This window comes from Archocentrus centrarchus, chromosome 18, assembly GCF_007364275.1.
Source record: "Archocentrus centrarchus isolate MPI-CPG fArcCen1 chromosome 18, fArcCen1, whole genome shotgun sequence".
NCBI lineage: Eukaryota > Metazoa > Chordata > Actinopteri > Cichliformes > Cichlidae > Archocentrus > Archocentrus centrarchus.
In genome coordinates this window covers 9,275,973-9,299,141 of record NC_044363.1, presented here as the reverse complement: position 1 = coordinate 9,299,141, position 23,169 = coordinate 9,275,973, and the positions used below count along the sequence as shown (strand labels likewise).

Here is a 23,169-nt window from a genome sequence, read left to right as displayed (position 1 = left end):
TGCACTTTTTATTTGAAAGAAGATATATATTTTTTGTGTTTATTTGATTCCCATTTAAGACACTTTGATAAGAATGACTATATTGTTAATATAGGCTACAGAGTATCATTTTTTAACATTTTTGGCTGGTGGTGTGCCTCGTGATTTTTTCAATGGAAAAAATGTACCTTGACTCAAAAAACGCTGAAAAACACTGCTCTACTACATACTGTCTGACCAACTTGTTCAGCTCTCCCCCACTTATTGGTTTTGTACCAAAGTCCAGATTTTGTTGTTTGGGTGCTCCTGCATTAGTCGCAGCTCTGCTTCACCCCCTGGTGGGACTCGCTCTTTAAGTGTGATTGCGCCGTGCTGCAACTTAATGTTTCTTCAGTTTTGACGTAGTGTTTTTGAAGCTAGATAGCACTTCTCACCAGCACAGAGTGCACAACTAACCTTGATATTGTCATCTTTAGGTGACACAAACTCACAATAGTGCCTGTATTTCAGCTAGAAAATGTGCATCGCTCTCCTCCCTCCACTGTTTAAGTTCGTGTCGCTGTGCTGTTATTGTGCTCGTGCTGAAAACGGGACTGAATTGTCACAGCGGCCAGACGCCACTCCCCGAGACGCAAGAAGAAAGTACAAATATATCTTTGTACTGAAGAAAATGACAAAAATAGAAACGCGTTAGATTACTCGTTACTGAGAAAAAGTAGTCAGATTAGAGGAACGCGTTACTAAGTACTGACATCACTGGCTGTTACATGTTTTGACATGTAACAACAATAATTTGGTTCTTAACTGATTCTTGATTCTAAATTTATGTACAATGATTTGACCCTAAATTTGTTCTAAATTCTAAATTTATGTACAGCACTTTGGTCAACTGTTGTGTTAAATTCACTATATAAATAAACTTGACTTGACAGAAATATATTTAAATATCTTCAAAAGTCCCCAAGTACAACTTATACAATATAAAATTCTACATAAAACGCACTATACTAGACAAAGGCTGTTCCAAATGGGCCTTACACATGCAAACATATGCACCCACTGTACAAGCAATTGAGAGGAGAATTATCTGAATACTCTGTGGTATTGTATACCTGTTCAGAGGTTCTGGCAGAGGATATGTAAAGACCTATCCATTTGGTTTAACTGTCATCTCCCAACTTCCCCAGACTATACATCTTAGGTGATGTCAGTGAATTAGTTATGGAGTCAAATATATCACACATAGTTCTTACCGCCTTGTGCATCGCTAAGTAAACTGGAAATTGGAAGTCAAAAAATGAACTGTGTATTACTCAATACAGAAATTTATTAGTACATCATGCCAAACCAATTGGAGGAATTTGACTCTCTTAGTAGAGGTGGTTGGCTGTGTGCTCGTCCTGGTTGTTGGTGGTGGGGTGCTGCCTTGTGGTCCTGGAGTGTGGGCCGGGGTGGTTGGGGTGGCAGGGTGTTGGCTTGTACCGATGTGTTGCTCGGTACAAGCCACACATCAAATAAAAATGATTGACTTCACATTCTAATGTGCGCAGTGTTATTTGGTGTCATATTTTAAGCTGTTTCTGGTGCAGTATATTCTACATGTTTTATGTTAAAAAGATTTGTACACCAACCAACTTCAATGCATTCAGCTTTTATTTCTGCACAAAAAAAAACCTAAAAAAAATTTCACTTTCCAGGAAACAAAGCTAAAAGCATTCTTATCATATAGCACTCAGACTCTTCTAATTAAAGACATGAGCCACCTTCCGTTTCTGATTCTTGTCTCATACTTCCTTAATTAGCATTACAGCGATAGCACGATAATGAAGAAGAAAAGAGATTAAAGCCAATATCTGATGCTGATGACACAGAGACATGCCGTCCTGTGTCACTGCTGAGTCCAGAATTCATCACATGTTCTTGGCACAGACAGAAGGTCTTTGACCGTGGCACTCAAAGTCATCCCAACATTTTTCATCTGGAAGTACAGAGACAGAGGAAGTCACTGAATGTGTTGAGCAGTTTATAATCACATTTATAAATTCTGTGCCACAAAACAAATTTTTTCATATTGAAAACAACCAACTGATTTGATTAGCCCCCCACCCCCCCAAAACACAGTATATTATTTTCAGTTAAATGATATAATATTTTTCAGTTTGAGGGTGTATTTTCTTTCTTCTCTGTGTGGATTGGGAGCTGGGGCCTGGGGCCTAAGGCCACACGGCTCCCGGTGGGTCCTCCCCCCGGTGCTGGGGTGGTCTCTGCTCTGGGGTGCCTGCATCGGGGTGGGGGGGGGGCGTCATGCGGTGGTTGGGGTGGACGGGGCACCATGTTTCCAACTGAATCCAGTTTGTCCTGTCTCTTGTGTGTGTCTATTGTCGAGTGAAAACACACACACACACACACACACACACACATGCTACGCATCACTTACAAATGCAGGGTTTTGGAGAGGCCATGTCCAGAGCCACGTGGCCTCTTGCCTCTCCTTTTTAATTGCATTATAGTTGTTATAATTCACAACACATCCTGATACACACAGTACCTTTGGGGACAGGCATGCTACCCAGAGGTTGATGAGATGGGGCCACTGAGGCGGCTCCACTCAGATCCTCACTATTGTCAATGCCCACATTTTATTTGCACTTTAGACTTGGAAGGTTTTTGGGGGCAGTGTGTGCGAGCACTGATGACCAGCGGTTGGTGCTTGTGACACAACTGTCCGGTCAATTTTAACTGCTGAGTGTGAAACAGTTAAGGGTCCAGGCTAGTGAGGCCGCACACACTGCTGTTTTGTGAGGTCAAAGTGATATTGTTATTAGGCATTGCCTTAAAAATTTTTGTTCACCAAGCCAGCATGTGAAAAGATATATATACAGGGTGGGCCGTTTATATGGATACACCTTAATAAAATGGGAATGGTTGGTGATACTAACTTCCTGTTTGTGGCACATTAGTATATGGGAGGGGGGAAACTTTTCAAGATGGGTGATGACCATGGCGGCCATTTTGAAGTCGGCCATTGTGGATCCAAGTTTTGTTTTTTCAATGAGGAGAGGGTCATGTGACACATCAAACATATTGGGAATTTCACAATAAAAGCAATGGTGTGCTTGGTTTTAACGTAACTTTATTCTTTCATGAGTTATTTACAAGTTTCTGAGCACTTATAAAATGTGTTCAAAGTGCTGCCCATTGTGTTAGATTGTCTATGCAACCCTCTTCTCCCACTCTTCACACACTGATAGCAACACCGCAGGAGAAATGCTAGCACAGGCTTCAAGTATCCGTAGTTTCAGGTCCTGCACATCTCGTATCTTCACAGCATAGACAATTGCCTTCAGATGACTCCAAAGATAAAAGTCTAAGGGGGTCAGATCGGGAGACCTTGGGGGCCATTCAACTGGCCCATGATGACCAATCCACTTTCCAGGAAACTGTTCATCTAGGAATGCTCGGACCTGACACCCATAATGTGGTGGTGCACCATCTTGCTGGAAAAACTCACGGACCATGCCAGCTTCGGTGCGTAAAGAGGGAAACACATCATCATGTAGCAATTTCGCATATCCAGTCGCCTTGAAGTTTCGATTGATGAAGAATGGCCCCACTAATCTTTGTACCCCATATACAACACCATACCATCAATCTTTTTGCTCCAACAGTCTTGGAGGGATCTATCCAATGTGGGTTTGTGTCAGACCAATAGCGGTGGTTTTGTTTGTTAACTTCACCATTCACATAAAATTTTGCCTCATGACTGAACAAAATCTTCTGTGTAAACACATTTTATATATACACACTGTAGGGATATTCATGGTATATACCACATATATATCTTACATACATTTACTTCCCTGAGAAATTTGTCTGGAAAATAACTTAACTGATTAAAAATGCAGAAGCTTAAAATGTTTCGTGTCATCATAAACTTTGTATTCTGATTGTACAATGAACCACACTGATGAAGACTACACAGTGATAGAAATGAAGACTTCGAGGTCCCCCTGTTGTTGAAATTCTCTGTTTTCCACATTCTGTTTTGTAAATTATGTAATCAAGACTGATCAGCTGTGACTATATGAAACTGTAAGTTGAATTAGAATGTGCCAGTACTTCATGCCATCTCATGGCATGCAGGCTGACCCAGATATCTGAACTGTTTTAAATGGCTTTATTAAATATAATAATTGGACTCCTTATTATGTTTGTTTTATGTCATTCCTGTTCGATGAAATGAACATGCAGAAACCTAAAGGCGTAAACAGCAACAGCACACACACACTTATTATTTAAATTCCTTCAACTGGTGACCCCGACGTGATCGAACACGAATGTTTTTGATTTTCAGATGTTTTTATTAGTTTCTTGAGTTTCTTGGGAATAAGGAGTGAATTTGGCCACCGATAATCACTGCTTCGAGGTTCCTCATGACAGTACTGACTTCCAGACTCTATCAGTGACCAGCAGATCTCCACCTAAAGTTTGTTAGAGACCTTTTCTAAATATCTGCATATTGAATTGTATTAAATTATAATGGTCACTGGTGGTAAGACAGGAGGAAGGTGTAATTCGAGCCATTTCACACAGGTGTAAGAGTTTAAGAAGAAAAAAAAAAGAGTTTAAGAGAAAAAGAGTTGAAAAAAATAAAAGAGTTTAAAAGAGTAAAGAAATATAGGCAAAATGAGTCGGACGGTGTTGAGCCCATGGACCGTCTGATCAGCGGACCGAACAAGTGCCCTTCTCAGGGGTTTTTCAGGTTTAGAGGGCCTTTGGTTTTTTCTGAAATCTAAAGCAGAACATTTGTCTTTTACTTATATCCTTTGGAAAGTTGAGCGGCGTAAACAGTGACGCGTCTGTCTACGGCTCCCGGTAGAAAAGTTGATAGAGTAAACACTTGTGGTCTTTGCAGTTCTTTTCACGAACCTTGATCTCAGAAATCCATAAAAGCAACTAAAACCCTTCAAAAGCCTCAAAAGATATGAATAAAGAAAATAAAGAAAAAGTAAAAGAATACAGAGAAATGAAGAAATAAAGAGATAAAGAGTTTTTGTAATAAAAATAAAATCCCTAAAAAGAGAAAAAATATAAATGGTACCTTGCTAACATTGTGTTTGTTGTTGCAGTTTGGACTGACAGACTGACAAAAAGACTGTCGACACTGGGTGTAGAAAAGGGGCTCCGATTAAAAAGAGGGTGAAACTTCAAAAATAACTGATGATGTAAAATTATTTTGATGTAAACTTTCAATCGCAGATATTAAGCTGAAAGCAGATTTAAAGGAGAGACCTCTCCATTTAAAATTAGGCTAAAAATAGGTGTTTGACTCAACAGAAACTAAAAGATTTGTCCAGTAATCCCAAAATCTGATCACACGGGAACAAAAGTGGTTTATAACAATAATCTCTAGAGAGAAATTGATAAATGTTTGTCGTTCTGTGTTTGTATTTGTTTGTTGCTTATGCTGGTGTGCGAAACTCAGACCTGCTCTCTGTGTTTGTGTGTGAGGAGGCCTCCATGTGTGAGTGTGACTGAGTACTGCTGTGTATTTGTATTACCATGTGTGTTTCAGAGAGAGAGAAAAGAAAAATGGGTGCTTCATTTGGTATGTGTGTGCAATGGTTTGTGTATCTGTATGCGTAAGTGTAACAGTAGAACAGAGAGGAAGAGAGAAATAGGAAATAAGGACAAAATATTTTGAGGTGAATTTCTTTGTAAAGTATGGTGTCATTTGTTGTTTAAAAAGGAATCGAGTTTAGAGGAATAGGACAATTTTCCAGTGGTCATATTAGCTGTTTTGTAATGTCATAGCTGTGTGTGTGTGTGTCAGTATGTGTAGGAAAGAAAAAGGAAAAAAGGAAAAGAGAATGGTGCCAAGGTTTTAGCATTGCTGTGTGTGTGTGTGCATTTCTATCTCAAGGACGTGTGTGCGTGTGAATCGAAGTGAGAGCCAGAGACACAGAAGTCATGTGTGTGGATGAGAGTTACAGCTCTAAGTTTTTTCTCTACTTTTCTTTTCTTTAATTTGGACTGATATGGTTGTTGATATGGTGTGCTGGTCAAAAACTCTCAGAAGGAAGGTTTTGCTTCCGATACATATGAGAGATAAGCCAACCACAGATGGATAAAAAGACAAAAAAATTGAAAAATCACAAAAAAAAAAAAAAAAAAGGAGTCAGGAGTTTATTGCTTTAAAAATAAATAATAAATAAACAAAGCCACTAAAATAGATGCCTTGAAAATCCCAGGTTGAAGTATTTTTAGCAAATTATTAGAGGTCATTTTTTCCAGAAGATTGTTGTTAAATTTCAAGAAAAAGTTTACATGAGAAACTCAGGTTTAGTAAAATCTCAAAGGAAAGGTTAAAAAAAAAAACAGTGCATGTAAAACTCTGTGAAACAGCCGAATCTGAGACCCAAAACAAAGTGCCAAACTTTGAGCTGCCGCTCTGCTACAAAGCAAAATATAGAGAACTAAAAAACCTATTTGTTTGCCCATGCAGGATAAAATACAAGATTTACTCTTTTGTGCATTTACATTTATTTATTTGGTAAATTTGTTTAAAGCTAAGATTATAAGAGAAAAGCAGAGAACATTTGAATTTTCAATGTCTGAACAATCTGATATTAAATCAAGCATTAAAGGAAAAATCCCAGAAGCTAATAATATGAAAATCAGTATGCCCTTTAGATAAATAAGCTAAATTAAGGTAAATTATTGAGAGAAACAGAGTTTATGTCTCAAAAAGAAGGGATATAGACTAGGAGAAAATTAAAGATTTAACTAATGAAAATCTCAGTTTTATTCTAACAGGAGCCTGAACATCACTGGGACTGCAGGAGACTGAACTGATCAACTATCAATAAAGAAACTCTGGTGCACTACAAGGTGTTCGAGTTCATCCTAAGATCTCCTGAACAGACTGACAGCTCCATAAAATCATATAAAAAAGGCTCCTGGTGCTCAAGAAGGAGGAGGCCAACCATCTCACAAACAGGTGACCTGAGAGTTTTTGACCGATGATTTGTGCACAAGTCTGAGCCCAGAAAGAGGGTCATCAACAGGAGATCTCTTTGACGTGGGGGTTGATAACAACAGGTGCAACCAGTCACAGGGTCTCAGTGAAGAACCAGAGCACATTAGAGGGTCAAAGGTCAGAGAACTCCCAGGCAGTAAGCAATTGGTTCCAATATTTTAATTTCAGTTATGCTATATTCAGTAGTATGACTCAACTACTATTGTGAGGCCACCCCTACAGGGGCCACAACTTTGTGGTTTCAAGAGTATAATTTGTTTGTTTCCTCCAACACGAACTATTGTTCTCTTATAAATTCCCATGAGGCCTAAAGGGGGACATGCCCTGATTTCACTTTAGATGACCAAACATGACAAACCTGCAGTGAGCTGCATGTAAGGTCGACAAGCAATGGTGTTGTGAGTATGACCTCTGACCCTGAAAGTATCTACATTTTGACTAAAGACTGTCCATAACATTTTTATTTTTATTTGGCTTGTGGTGAAAATTCCACAGCAGGGGTTTTAGATTTAAAAGCATAGAATTACACAAAATGAGAAGAAAAAAAAATAGTTAAAGCCTTTATTTCACTGCTGAACTAGTAACAACTGCTGATGTTGTTTTAGGTCAGGGTTATGCATTTTTACCCTTCACAATTTAGTAATTTGAGGTTTATGAAGCCATATTTTTTCTGCCATAATTATGCTTTTTTGGGGGGTACAGACCATTACAGAACAAATATAATCTTGAGTCCAGTATAATACTTTGAAATGATTTTGATTGTCGATCTCTCTAAGATATTTTTCATGCCAAAGGAGTCAGAATTGAACAGTAATTTTACAGGTACAGACAAACTTATCCAAGAGCTGTTTAAGATTAGAGAACTTTAAAATGATTATTTTTAGATATTTTGAGAATCATCCCATGTTCTGTTTTTTGTTTTCTTGTGTTCTTTTTGTTCCACTCCAGCTCACATAGAAGGTGTGTCAAATTTTAATTTAAGGACATTAATTTGTATTTTAAATTTTCTGATGAGTTTGAGACCAAAATGCAAAAGTTAACTTTACAATTGGATGCAAAATGAGAAGCTGACACTGAGCTTATAGAAAAAACACACAAACACTTGCAATGAAGAAGCAGCTTACACTCACACACTCCCTCACTCACTCACTCACTCACTCACACTCACACACTCCCTCACTCACTCACTCACACTCACTTACACTCACACTCACTTACACTCACCCACTCATAGACAGAAACTCATACTAGCTTTTTGCTTAATCTGACATTTAACTCTAGGTGCATTAAATCAGGTTCACTTTTGGTGGATTGAATCCACTTACTTAGTAAATTAGCAAATTAGTGGTATATGAAAATTGTAAGCTCATTTTTCTCAGGCTTATTAAAAAAACAAAAGATTTATAACTAAAAGCCATTTAATAAATACATTCTTTGAATATTTATGGGCATTTTGATGTCCTGTCTTAGTTTGTGTAAATTTAATTATTGACCCACAAGACCTGCAGTTCATGGTATTTTGTTTAATTGACAGGGAAAAACTGGAACTTTCTTCACTGGACGTTTTCCACAGGTACCTGAGATCATACCTGAGACATTATGCGCCTTTAACAGGAAACTAACCAGGATGACGGCCAGATGTGAACAGCTGATGTCTAAAGAGGTGCAGGGATGCATCTCCAGGTGACGAGTGCTGACTACTGTGGTTTGAACATCCATGGCTTTGGTGAACATGAGCACGCTGTGCTGAAGGCTGAAAGAAGGCTGCATATATAACTATTACCTGTGCACTGATCAGTGATCATTTCTTTATGTTTGCAGTAAGATTTTCATTGATTGGAACTGGATTTGATCCTGAAGGAATGCAATCCACATTTTTTAATGAATTTGAGGAAAATTATTAGATAGTAACTGTTTCATGTCACTGTTTGTCATGTGGGCCAATTTATATGCAGAATTTTCTTTGGACTGAATAATTTAAATGCTAATCCACTTCACTAAACAACATTGACATATGAAAGACTAATGCTTGTTTTGTTCATGGTATTTACCACATATATATCTTACATACATTTACTTCCCTGAGAAATTTGTCAGGAAAATAACATAACTGATTAAAAATACAGAAGCTTATAATGTTTTGTGTCATCATGAACTTTGTATTCTTTTTTTTTTTTTTTAAGCCTGTCATGTCTGGTAGATCTTGCAAGCAGAACTGTGATCTGAATGCGTTGTTGTGCCAAACATATTTGCTATTTCAAGATGAGCTCTATAGGTTCTCAATAGGCTCTTCTTGTTGATGTTTTAACCCTTTATTTTATTTATCTGAGTTATTTTTCCACATACTATGTAACAGCCAGAGCTGACAGGCTGAAGAAGAGGAAAATAAAGAGAAGAAAAAGGGAGAGAGAAAGGGACCAAAAAAAAAAGGGGAAAGAGCACAAGTCTATTAATCAGATACTTCATCACTTTAACATATAAAAAAATACTATCAATACTTGCAAAAATAAATTTGTGTGTGAAAAACAAAACTAACAAAGCATGTTACGCACACCAACAATTTTGTTGAGTTGTGATTGAGTGGGCGTTTGTGTCTGTGTCATGTTTGTGTCTGTGTCATGGAATGTACTTACCAATGAGGGCAAAACGCTGCAGCTCCACCCATCAGAAGCCAGAGGCAGGTACGGAAAGCCCCCGGAACCCCAGGCCACCAGCAGCCCACCAAGAGCCAGGAAGACCCCCGGCCACTCAGTCCAAAGACAACCGCACACCTACCCCAGCAGACGGGAGAGGGTGGTCTCAGACGGAGCCCCCCCAGTCGAGGAGCGAGGGCTCCAGGGAACCCAAGGCGATGAGAAGCCAGCCCCCCCCCAGCGGCCAGCCCCCTGCACTGGCCGGCGGCAGGGCTCCCGGGCCCACGGCACCCAAGGACCGCCCGACCCTCCACAGAGCCCCCCCCCACGCCGAAGAAGCCAACGCAGCCCCGCACCGCACCCCCAAGGGGGGCAGGCCAGCACCCACGCCAGAACACCCAGCCCCACCCAGGAACCCCGAGGCACCCCCATCCCAGGGGGGTAGGGGGGAGGAGGCAACCAGCAAGGAGCGGCCAGGAGGCAAGGCACAAGGCCCAGACCCAGGTCCAGCCATACATACAAACACACCCAGACACCCGTGTACACATTTATACACAGATACTCATACATGCCCATACATACTTACCCACACACAGATATGCCATACATACACATTCACTCACCCACCCATACTCACGGAGACGGTGACAAATACACAAAGACACACATTCATCCATAGCTACCCACCCTCTGAAGGCGGGGCAAGTGGAAACCACCCCAGGGCCAACAGCGACCCCAGGACGCCACCAGCCCGGTCCCCAAGGAACCACCCGACCCCTACCCCGGGCGAGACGCAAGAAATCGGGGTGTAAGATGACCCATCCACCCCTCCTCCTCCCCAACTTGTAGGTCTATGTGTTAATGTTTGTGAGTGAATGAGGTGTATAGGGTGCAGTTAAAATTGAGGGGACAGTTATGCCACAAGCGCCAACTGTTGGTCGTCAGCGCTTGCCCACACTGCCCCCCCAAAACCCTCCATGTCTAAAGTGCAAATAAAATTTGGAGACAGACAGTGACGAGGATCCGAGTGGGGCCACCTCAGCGGCCCATCTCATCAACCTCTGAGTAACATGCCTGCCCCAAAGGTCCTATGTGTATCAGGTTGTAAGTGTGTATGTGTTGTGAGTTATAATGACTAAAGTGCAATTAAAACGGAGAGGCAAGTGGTGGTGCAGCTCTCCACGTGGCCTCTCCATCCTACATCTGTGAGTGATGTGTATTCTGTGTGTGTGTGTGTGTGTGTGTTTGTGTATGGGGAGGGGGAGGGGGGGGGGGGGGGCATATGACCAGGAAGAATCCTGGAAGAAGAGAGCCAGCTGTCCGCTGGCTCAATAGGCACCCCGACCTCCCACACCCCAGCACAGGGCAGGGGGAGGTGAGCCCGGGGCCGCGGTGACAGCATCCTGGAGCACTGCAGCACCCGAGGTTGGCGCCCTCGCCCCTACTGCAGAGGGCGGCCCGCTCCTCCTAGATGCCCATTCACTCAACAATAGACACAAACAGGCGACAGGACATACTGGCCTGGGCATGGAAATGCAGTGCCCAGTCCCCCCCAACCACCCCACCGCGGCCCCATCCCCCACCCCACCCCCCCGCAATGCAGGCACCCCAGGGCCCCAAAAGCGTAGACCGGACATCCCGACGTCAGGCCAACCCACCCCACCCGGCGGCGCGGCCGGGACAGCAGAGGCCCCCCCCGCGCCAGGGGGGGCCCACCGGGAGCCGGCACGGCCCCAGTGCCGGGGCCCCAGACCCCAGCCCCCAAGCCATACAGGGAAGACCAGCCAACCGACCGAGGGCCGGCACCACCCCCCCAAGCACCCCGCCCACACCCCAGGACCGAAGGCAGCACCATCCAAGCCCCCACCACCATCAACCAGGACAGGCACACAGACATCACCAGAAGGTCGCCCCAGGACCCCAGTCTCAGGAGGCTACCAGCTACCCAGGCCCCCGGAGTCCCCCCCCACCCCCCCACAAAGCACATCAGGAGCAGAGCCCGCAGCCCACCACCCCCACTAAGTAATGGAGCTGAGCAGTGGGAACCAAAGAGAGTCAAATTCCTCCAATTTGTTTTTAGAAGAAGCAGACATTCTCTCTAAACTAACATGATCTACTAATAAATTTCTGTACTGAGTAATACATAGTTTATTTTTTGTCTTCCAGTTCATGAGGATCATCTTCTTAGCGATGCACAAGGCAGTAAGAACTATGTGTGATATATTTAACTCCATAATTAATTCACTGACATCACCTAAGATGCATAGTCTGGGGGAAGTTGGGATACGACAGCTAAACCATGTGGATAGATCTTCACAAATCCTCTGCCAAAATCTCTGAACTGGTACACAAGACCACAGAGCGTGTAGATGATTATCCTCTGAATTGCTTGTACAGTGGGTGCATATGTTTGAGTGTGTAAGGCCCATTTGGAACATCCTTTGTCCAGTGTAGTATGTTCTATGGAGAATCTTATATTGTACAAGTTGTATTTGGGGTCTTTTAGTCATTTTGAAGATATTTAAACATATTTCTGTCCATAAATTTTGATCCAGGTTGACAGAAAGATCACGCTCCCATTTTGTAATTGGGAGGGAAACTGAATCATCAGTTTTTATTAATAATTTATATAATTTTGATAACAATTTTGGGGTACAGAGGTTAAGAAATTCTGTTACCCAAGTAGGCATTTCTAGATTCAATTGATTAAGGTTAAATCTTCCCTGTAGGACGGACTTAACTTGTTGATATTCCAGAAATCTACCGTTGCCAATTCTATATTTTGATATAAGTTCTTGGAACGTGATAAAATTTCCATCTTGGATAATATGTTCTAAGTTATTTATACCCTTATCACGCCATAACGGAAAATTCAGCATTTTCTTTTCTGACAAATATCTGGATTGTTCCAAATGGGTGTTAGTTTACAGGGGATGAGTGAAGACTTAGTTATTTTTAAAAATTCCCACCAGGCTGTCAGAGAGGTATTTATACTAAGGACTTTATAGCAGTTATGATGTTTAATACTGGAACTAATGAAAGGTAAATCTGAGATTTTTATTTTTCCACAAAACGCCTGTTCTAGATCCAGCCATGGGTTGTCTAATGAATTGGATTTGATCCACTTTGAAATATACTGCAATCTACTGCTTAAGAAATAGTAATAAAAGTTTGGTAATTCTAGACCTCCACTGTGTTTTGGCTTTTGTAAAGTTTTTAAGCTTATTCTTGACGGTTTGTTTTTCCATAAAAATTTTGAGATGTTTGAATCTAGTGACTTAAACCAAGGAAGAGTAGGTTTATTAGGGATCAATGAAAATAGATAATTAATTTTTGGTAAAACCATCATTTTAATGGCAGCAACTCTCCCCATGAGTGATATAGGTAAACTGTTCCAACGTGTGAGATCATCCTCTATTGTTTTTAATAAGGGGATATGATTTAATCGTACCAAGTCTGAGAGCCTGGCAGAAAAATTTATGCCTAAATATCTAATATTTCCTGACTTTAGTGGGGTCCTAGAGGTTCTCTGGAAATTACAATTCAGAGGCAAAACTGTTGATTTACTCCAATTGATAGAGTAATCAGATATAGATGAGAACTTATCTATCAGTGTGATAGTCTTCAAAAGAGAGCCTTGTGAATTCCCAAGGAAAAGTAATACATCATCAGCATAAAGGCTAAGTTTATGGTCCATATTTTCAGTTTGAATCCCTTTAATATTTACATTTTGACGGATTGCTGCTGCTAGCGGCTCAATGAAAATTACAAAAAGAGAGGGAGAGAGTGGGCAGCCCTGCCTAGTGCCCCTCTGCAGACTGAAACTTTGTGAAATGAGATCATTTGTCCTAACACACGCATTCGGAGAGCTGTGTAGTGTTCTGATCCAGTTTATAAAGGATGAACCGAATCCAAATTTTTGCAGAACTGCTAGTAAGAATTTCCAATTTACCCGATCAAATGCCTTCTCTGCATCTAAAGACACGATTGTCGTCTCTAATTTGTTAATAGAACAATAGTCTATTATATTTATCAGTCGACGTGTATTATTGGCTGAGTGCCGACCCTTGATAAAGCCTGTTTGATCTGGATGTACAATAAATGGAGTAATACTTTCTAATCTTTTGGCAAGGGCTTTGCAAATTATTTTAAGATCTACATTAATGAGAGAGATTGGCCTGTAGCTGGATGGGAATGTGGGGTCTTTGCCTGGTTTAAGAAGCAGGCTAATGTTAGCAGAGTTTAAGGTTGGAGATAAGATGTGGTCATTCTGAATCTGAGTTACCATTCTGAAAAAAATGGGAGCTAGCTCAGACCAAAATTCTTTATAAAACTCGGCTGGAAAACCATCTGGGCCTGGGGCTTTATTATTTGGGAGATGCTGTAGGGCTTCACTAAGTTCAGACAATGAAAGAGGTAAATCCAGAGCTGCAGCCTGGCTGTCATTTAGTTTTGGTAGATTTATATTATTAAGAAATTCTTCAATTTCAGTATCAGATGGGTTAATCTGTGGTGAATATAAGGCTTCATAGAAGTCTTTGAAAGAGTTATTTATTTGTTGTGGGTCATGAGTAATAATACCAGTCGAGTCTTTAATAGAAAAAATAGCTGTTTTTTCTTTATTCAGTTTTAATTGCTTGGCCAGGAATTTTCCAGATTTATTTCCATGCTCAAAGTTTTCCAAACGCAGCCTCTGCAACATAAATTGTGTACTTTTATCAATTATTTCATTTAGCTCCAGTTTCAGTTTCCTCAGGCTGATAATTGTATGTTCTTGTGGTGAAGCGGCATAGGCAGTTTCTAAAGATTTAATTTTTTGTTCTAATTCTAACACAAGTGCTTTTTCTTTATTTTTCCTATGCGAGCAGTAAGATATTATTTTGCCCGGCATTACTGCCTTTCCTGCTTCCCAAAGAACACATGGTGATATTCCTGGAATATCATTATATTCTAAGTATGCTGACCATTCCTTTTTGAAATAATTAATAAAATCTTCTTCTTTAAGTAATGATGTATTAAATCTCCAGTTCCTGATTGGTGGTGTGACTCTTTTCTGTGTCAGAGACATAGACACCGGTGCATGATCGCTAATAGTGATAGGGTGAATCTGAGTGTCTGTGATATCCATCATTATGGAGCTGCTAACTAAAAAGTAATCTAAGCGGGAATGAGATTTGTGTACTGGTGAGAAATAACTATAATCTCTCAAAGTAGGGTGATGTGAACGCCAAGCATCGCAAAGACCAAAATCCTTCATGTACTGTTTAAGAATGTCTGCAGACTGCCAGTTCCTCTGACTCACTGCTGTACTGAGCCTGTCAATATCTGCATTAAGTACCAGGTTGAAGTCTCCTCCTATTACAAGTGTGGTGTCAGAGTGATCTGAGAGTGAAGTGAACAAAGCATGAAAGAAGGAGGGGTCATCAACATTTGGTCCATATATACTAGCAATACATAAATCTGTATTCTGTATAGATAAATTAAGTATTATAAATCTACCTTCAGGGTCTATTGTACTGTTGCTAATGTTAAAGTTTATCTTCTTGTTAATCAATATAGCTACACCTCTTTGTTTGGAGTTATAGCAGGCTGAGTACGTGTGAGGGAACTGTGGAGAGGAAAGAGTGAGCACAGATGTTTTGGACACATGTGTCTCCTGTAGAAAAACAACATCTGCTTTTAAGTCTTTTAACCGATTAAAAATTTTTAGTCTCTTTTCCCTCGAACCAGCCCCGTGCACATTCCATGAGACAAATCTGAGTGTGCTCATATTTAAACTAACTGATGGACTGTTGTGTGCTCACTAAGGATGTGTGTGTGTGTGTACATATGTTCTGTATGTTGGCGTGTGCCCTTTATATTGATGTGTGCGTGTGTATGTGCGCTGTATGTTGGTGTGTGTGCATCTGCGCTGTATGTTAGTGTAGTAAACTGTAGCATTGTAAGTGACGTAAACATATTGCTGAGTGCAGAAAGAAAAAAGACGTGTAAAAAGTGACCTAAGTGACATAAGAATGAAATTAGATGAGGGGAAACAAAACAGAACAAACAAACAAACAAACGATCACGGTACTATGCTGACTCGTCGGCGTTAATGGTACTACTTAGACAGATTTAGACTATTTAATGGTACTGTTTAGATGGTTGAGAAAAAAAAAACTCAGAAAAGAACGTTAATATGGATACAGATCACCTGATCGATCAGCAGAGCCATGGCGTGGTGTTTTTGTCTTGGTAAAGCTGTCCGTTTACATACAGTTTGTCCACGGCGATGACAGCCCGGGAGCCTCCCTGCATGAGCTTCTTCCGGATGGGGAATAGAGCCTTGCGTCGCTCCAGAATCTCCTTTGGAAACTGGTCGTTGACGCTGAAGTCCGTCCCTCTCAGCTCCCGGCCGCGGCTCTTCACCAGCTCTTTTTCTTTGAAGTGTTCGAATTTGGCCACGATCGGTCTGGGTCTGCGTGCTCCGGGTCGCTTCCCTCCCAGGCGGTGGACTCTATGGAAGGCGATGGTCTTCACGGCGTCCTCCGGGAGCTTCAGGTGAGTTTGGATAAATTCCTTCACTGTAGCCTCCGGGTCCTCCTCTGCCTTCTCCGGGATACCTGAAAACACAAGATTTTCTCTCATGCTGCGGGCCTGAAGCTCGATAATCGATTCTTTAATTTTCTTATTTTCTTCTGAGAGCCGGGTCGTTTCCTAGGTGAGGGAATTCACCGACTCTCTGAGGACAGCGTTTTCAGCAGCCAGTGTTTCCACCTGATGCTGGCTGAACTCGACTGACTCCCGCAGGGCCTGAAACTCCTTGTGAAGGTTTTCAACCAGGGCCAAGCGGGCGTCAAAGCTGGACAATTTGTTATTAATGGACTCCAGAATGTCCACAATATTGGTGGTGGGTGGCGAAGTTGCCTCTGGGGAATCTTCTGGGCGGCTTCTTTTTGTGGACGGCGTTGCTTTGCTGGTGGAGGGAGTCGGCGTCTTGTCTGTTTTCCCCATGACGACTCGCTCAAAACACCCGTCGATGTACCGCAGCAAACTATCCAGGTCCTCTTCACCGTCCTCCAGATTGTTGAAAATAATTTAAGTTAGGCTAAGAAACTACCTATATTTTTTAGTTTTAAGCCTGTCTAGTTATAAATTGGCGAAAAAAAAAAAAGGCTAATCACGCAAATGTTTGCTGATAGAGTCACGCCGCCATTAACGATACTGCCGAGATTCACAAAGTCTCGCGTGACTACAGCATAGTCTCCATCCTTCAGCTGTTTTCTGACTGAGTGGCACTCCTCTGACTGAGTGGCACTCAGTGGCACTGAACTTTGTATTCTGACTGTACAACGAACCACACTGATGAAGACTACACAGTGATAGAAATGGAGACTTTGAGGTCACCCTGTTGTTGAAATTCTCTGTTTTCCACATTTTGTTTTGTAAATGATGTAATCAAGACTGATCAGCTGTGACTATATGAAACTGTAAGTTGAATTAGAATGTGCCAGTACTTCATGCCATCTCATGGCATGCAGTCTGACCCAGATATCTGAACTGTTTTAAATGGCTTTATTAAATATAATAATTGGACTCCTTATTCTGTTTGTTTGGTGTCAATTCCTGTTCGATAAAATGAACATGCAGAAACCTAAAGGTTTAAACAGCAGCACACACACATACTTATTATTTAAATTCCTTCAACACACACACACTCTAACATTTATATTTATGGTCCCACAGCTCATTTGACTTCAGGAGTTTGCTCAAATGTAAACACACAGCAAACAGGAACTTCTATGTAAATTTAGGATGATGAAACATTTCTGGCATTTATTATTCTTTTCTCTTTTTTTTGAGCTAGAGGTACAAGCCACATATCAGATAAAAATGATTTACTTCACATTGTAATGTGCGCGGTGTTATTTGGTGTCATATTTTAAGCTGTTTCTGGTGCGGTATATTTTACATATTTTATGTTAAAATTACAAAAAGATTTGTAAACCAACACATGTCAATGCATTCAGCTTTTATTTCTGCACAAAAAAGACCAAAAGATAATTTCACTTTCCAGGAAACAAAGCTAAAAGCATTCTTATCATACAGCACTCAGACTCTTCTTATTAAAGACATGAGCCACCTTCATTTTCCAATTCTTGTCTCATCCTTCCTTAAGTAGCATTACAGCGATAGCACTATAATGAAGAAGAAAAGAGATTAAAGCCAATATATGATGCTGATGACACAAAGACATGCCGTCCTGTGTCACTGCTGAGTCCAGGATTCATCACATGTTCTTGGCGCAGACAGAAGGCAACTCATCGTAGCAACTCAAATCATCCCAGCACTTTGAATCTGGAAGTACAGAAAAAGAGGAAGTCACTGAATGTGTTGAGCAGTTTATGATCAGATTTATAATTTCTGTGCCACAAAACACTTTTTTTCATATTTAAAACCACCAACTTATTTGATTACCCCCCCACCCCCACCAAAACACAGTATATTATTTTCTGTTAAATGATAGAATATTTTTGAGTTTGAGTGCGTATTTTTTTATCTTGTATGAGTAGCATCACTTGGACTTGTACCTCCATAATTCATTTGCAAGCAGTGCTGTTGACCTCTATAGTTATCGGGCTCTCCAGGACACCAGTTGTTAAAGTGGAAAGTGGTGCCATCACTCCAAAACCAATAGTTCTCCTGGAGGAGAGAGAGCAGATTACAGTTAGAAGAATATTGGGGTAGTAATGGAGACTTGAGGAACACCACAATTAAAATGGCCAATAAAAACATCAATTTCCCATTTCAATGTTCACTGGGCATTTTGCTAGAGTGGAGTCACTGACTGGTTTGAAATTGTGAAAGTATTATTGAAGGTAGGAATTTTTTAATAACCTTAAGAACAAAAAGAAATACATGTAATTCAATGCATCTACACATATTGCATATAGTAATTGCATTCTTAGTTGTTTTCAGTGACTAAAGTACCTGCTGTGCATCAGTGCCACCAAGCCAGGTTTCTTTTTCCTCATAAGCATCACTCAGTATGAGGCCCTGAAGCCTGCAGTACTCCATGGCGTTGTGCACTGATGCAAGATGACCTCCCAGGGACACACAGTTTGCCTACAGTGAAATTTTCAGGATGAAAACATAATGAAGATCCCATATGAACACTATGTGCCAATTAAATAAATCTTTTATGGAAGCAAAATTGAGTCACTGGAGAATCATTGTACACTGGGATTACCTCAGCTTTATCCCAAGTCATAAGTTCTGCAACGTAGTAGAAACAACGTCCATTCAACTGAGTCCAACCATCATCACATTTGGAGGACATCTTGACCAGGTGAGTCTTTCCTGTGTTTGGTAGATAATATGGAGTTTCCATTCAATAAGCTGATTTTTTATATATGTGTGTGTATTAAAATATAATAAAATAAAAATGTAATAACAAAAATATAACGTGAAATATAGCAAATAATATCTATGCAGTATAACAAAACACAATAAAATGTAAAACTGACATGACAATCCACAATAACAGGACAACATAAAGCACATTAGAGTAATTATAAAAAGAGTGATAAGCACATGAAACATTAACACAAACTGTGGTTGTAACCTTCCTCTATTATCTCTGCAGATGACAGTAGAAGAGTATTAAAGTGAAAATCTGAAAGACACTGACCTGTTTCATTGCTTTTGGCTTTTGTCTCTGGAAGATCTATAAAATTAGAGACATCATGTTATTGATAATTCAGTCCTTTTCTATAATATCATCTGTAGATGGCATAATACTCACCAGCAGATCCAGCCAGAGCCACTATGGTACAAACCAGTGCACACACAGTCAGCATGTTCATGGTTGCAGATGATGAGATGGGAATTAGTGATGCTTCTGTAGGAGACTCGTACAGACTGCAGGTCAGTAAAGAGAAGTCAACTGATTATTAAATGAAGAATGCCTGCCCCTTCCTCCTGTTCCATGATGTCTTTTTGCTATCTTTCTGATAACAACCAAAAATTAGCAGAAAACAAAATTACTAAGAATTGTACACTTACGAATAGATAAGGATAAGGAAGATAAGAAGCAGCTAGTTTCTGCTCACCAAATGCACTTGACTAACTGGTCATTAGAAAATGTGACTGCTGTTATAAAAGCAGAGGTTTATTAGATTACTTGGGCTTGTTTTGCCACCAGAGATACACTTAAATAAAACGTGACTTCTTAAAATTTTTGCTGGTTAAGGTGTTACTAAAAGCTACTGAATCATGGTGTGTACATAGTTTTTACAGGACTGCACTGAGTGCTGTGAAGTTTTTCTTTCTCACAACTGCCGAGAAAGAAGAGGATCCACTATGGAAGGACAGGCCCCTGCATGGCATGTACCACTAGGTGGGCTAGGTGGGTGGGTTCTCTGGCTCTCTGGGGCTCTTGCCCTTTGGCCATGGGTGTGGGGTTATTATCGGGATGTGTGGCCACAGGCCTTCTGAGCTCCTTGTGGGCTGCAGATGGCCCGGGTCCCCTGGGTCTGTGTCTGTTTATTTATGATAAGTTTTTTTGTTTGTTTTGTTTTTTCCCTACATTAGCAGGTCTGTCCAGGGTCTCTGTGGTCATCGCCTTCATATCAGTAAATGTTAGGGTTAGTAACCCTAAAAGTAACATCCAGAAGGATGTCCTGAGGATCTGGAGTTTGAAGGTTTCTGGGATGCAGTGGTATCTCCCTCTGTGCCTGAGTACTCGTATCCTCAGGTATCATGTTTAGTGCAAGTTTCCTGTTGTACTTTGGATGTTAGTGTTCTTTCATGTCTTGTGTTGGTTTTACTTCTTTGTTTGTGATCTTCATCTGTGTGTAATTCCTCATTCCCTTTCAGTCAGTCTCCAATCAGCCCTCAGTTTATTTACAGCCCTTTCTATAATATGCTGTGTGTTGTGCTCCCTGGTTTTGTCAATTGTGTGTCTTTGTGGTCTGAACTGTATATACTTACTTGTGCCTTCAGACTGACTCAACATTCAACTTCTTTTAGCATGAGCATCTAGAGGACAATCAGTCACAGAGACAACCATAAAATCTCTAGGCCCTGCCAGCACACATAGGTGGGCCCCATATGTGATAAGTAAGGGCAAACATTGTGGGCCCCATAAAGTTTTGTCCGCGGTTTCCATGGTGGCCCTACAGGGATTTGCCCAGATAGATTTTAACCAGCCCTGAATATGTGTTCATTGGGACCCAGACAGTCCATGCATGCATGGGCTATGCCAGTGTTTTTCAACCTTTTTTGAGCCAAGGTACATTTTTTCCATTGAAAAAATCACGAGGCACACCACCAGCCAAAAATGGTAAAAAAAATGATACTCTGTAGCCTATATTAACAATATAGTCATTCTTATCAAAGTGTCTTAAATGGGAATCAAATCAACACAAAAAATATATATCTTCTTTCAAATAAAAAGTGCACGTAACATGTCCACTTCAAGAACACAGCTTGAACATAAAAAATGCCACAACAATGTGGTCTTATAGTAGAAAACTTCAGTGTTTTGCAAACTTTAGTTCTGTCAAAAGCATTCTATTACCAGGAATAACACAACACAACAATACATGGAAATAGAGGCAAGCTCACAGCTAATGCCACTTTAATATCATCATCATGTATAAGTCCCCCGTACAATGTTTTAAGGTTATCATTGTTAGCTATAACCCTATACCACCGAACCAGTGGCGGATCTAGGATTTTTCTGAGTAAGGGGCCATCAAGGGGCCATGGTATTCATAGAGGGGCCAAGTATTTGTGGTAGACGTAGTGATATACCGACCAATAAAAATTAAAGCTATTACATTAAAGTTATGGTAAATCTTATCACCATGAGGTGTAAGAATTCAGTGAACTTATGTGCCATTTCACTAAATAATATCAGACATTTCATACATTACAGCATTAACTGTTGTTGCTCTCCCTAAATGATTTCTGACCTGATGAAAAGGGACTGGAGGTGTCCTGCTCCTGACCAGCCTCTGGTCTACTGTGTCCTGCTGGTCTCTCCCTCCTCTCACCCTGCTCATCTTCAGCTGGCAGACTCACTCTGCTCAAAAACTGCTGAATTCCCGCCTGAGACTGACCCTTTCTTTTCATATTCTTCTCTATCACTGCCAAACATTATAGTTAATGTTAACACACAAATGCAGATTACAAAGAAGTACATGAATTAGTGAAATGCTAACATTCATGTCGAAACACAAGTAGGGCCTCAGTTAACATTACTCTTAACTAACTTCTTAATTTAATGTTAGTCAGACTTACGCTGTGTGACAACTGTGAGTAAAAAGGGATTTATGACTTATAATTACCAACAAACTCCTCAAAATGTAGACTGGCATCGGTTGTCGGTCAAAAAACTTTCTCCATGAGATCGTCAGTGTTGCCAGATCTCACGATAGAAACAAGCAACCAGCTCTATGAAAACAGGCCCTTAATAAGCTCAACTGGCAACCCACAACATTGTGTTAAACTGAGGCTGCTTTTAAACAGTATAGCTCTATAACAGTATAGCTCATGTCTTTGTTTTGTCTCATTGTGTTTTGGAGCAGTGAAACCCATGTTTCTTAGCCTCATAGAAGAGAAGGGTGCACAGTTTTTTTGTGCTGTAACGTTTGGGTTGTGTTCGGTGGTGGCAGACGTACTTAGCAGACAGTCAAAAACGCACAACCACACTGGTACACAGTGTTGTCCTTTAATAAATGTATTCTTCACCAACCTTATAAAGCCCGGTTGAACGGCTGCTGCATTATCATACATGAAAATAAGCAGAGTTCATACAACCCATAACTTTACAAAGAGTTAGGGAGATAGAAAAAAAGAGGTCCGCCTCGATCCATGCGTCCATCTGCCAACACGTTTCTCCCACGCTCTCTATAGGGGAGCGGTGGTGCACACTTGTGACATCACTAACAAAAGCTTAGACTGTTGTAAAGAGACACCACACAATTACGACTGTTACAGTGTTTTTCTCGGTATTAGCACGTTGAATTAAATCAGCATGGTGAGCACATATTTCACACTTGTAAAATCTGCAGAATGCCTTTGTCTCTCATCAGGACTGCAGCTATTTTCTGAGGTGTATGCGGAGATAAAATACAAGACTTCTATTGCAGGCTTTTATTTTCCATCAATCGCAAACAAAAAAAACTGTGTGTGTGTGTATATGCGGGGGGTGACAGGAGGGGGGGGGGGGGGTAAGGGAGCACAGGGGCGCCTAATCAGCGCTGTTCCTCTGTTACTGATCATTTCATATGCACAGCTGTTAAATACAGAAAATGCCGACTAGAGAAATAATTTCGCCGCATCATTTTGCCCCCCTCCCTCTCTTGTGAGATGCACCTATAGATTGCATTTAGTGCACACCCACTTTTTGTGCCACTGTCTCCCATCCGAGCTCGGATCCATTCTGTAATTGCACTCTCTTTCTCCCGCTCTTGTCACGACCCAGGGAAGGAGAGGACACACAGGCGGTGGCTGATGATAACAAGGTGCAGT

The 23,169-nt window shown here is 40.9% G+C and overlaps 2 protein-coding genes across 2 annotated transcripts in view; both read right to left on the bottom strand.

Annotated features, from left to right (window-relative positions):
* The window catches only part of LOC115796707 (type-2 ice-structuring protein-like), an 87,784-nt gene extending 68,242 nt beyond the window's left edge, over positions 1-19,542 (bottom strand). The window contains exons 1-3 of the mRNA XM_030753093.1: positions 19,436-19,542; positions 19,322-19,357; positions 18,881-18,990 (exon numbers count right to left, since the gene is read on the bottom strand). Of these exons, the coding sequence (XP_030608953.1) occupies positions 18,881-18,990; positions 19,322-19,357; positions 19,436-19,496 (207 nt within the window). The 5' untranslated portion in view covers positions 19,497-19,542. The remainder of the gene's footprint in view (positions 1-18,880; positions 18,991-19,321; positions 19,358-19,435) is intronic.
* Positions 17,833-23,169, bottom strand: part of LOC115796710 (type-2 ice-structuring protein-like) — a 73,688-nt gene continuing 68,351 nt past the window's right edge. Inside the window, exons 6-7 of the mRNA XM_030753097.1 lie at positions 18,222-18,333; positions 17,833-17,988 (exon numbers count right to left, since the gene is read on the bottom strand). Coding sequence (XP_030608957.1) covers positions 17,921-17,988; positions 18,222-18,333 — 180 coding nt within the window. The 3' untranslated portion in view covers positions 17,833-17,920. The remainder of the gene's footprint in view (positions 17,989-18,221; positions 18,334-23,169) is intronic.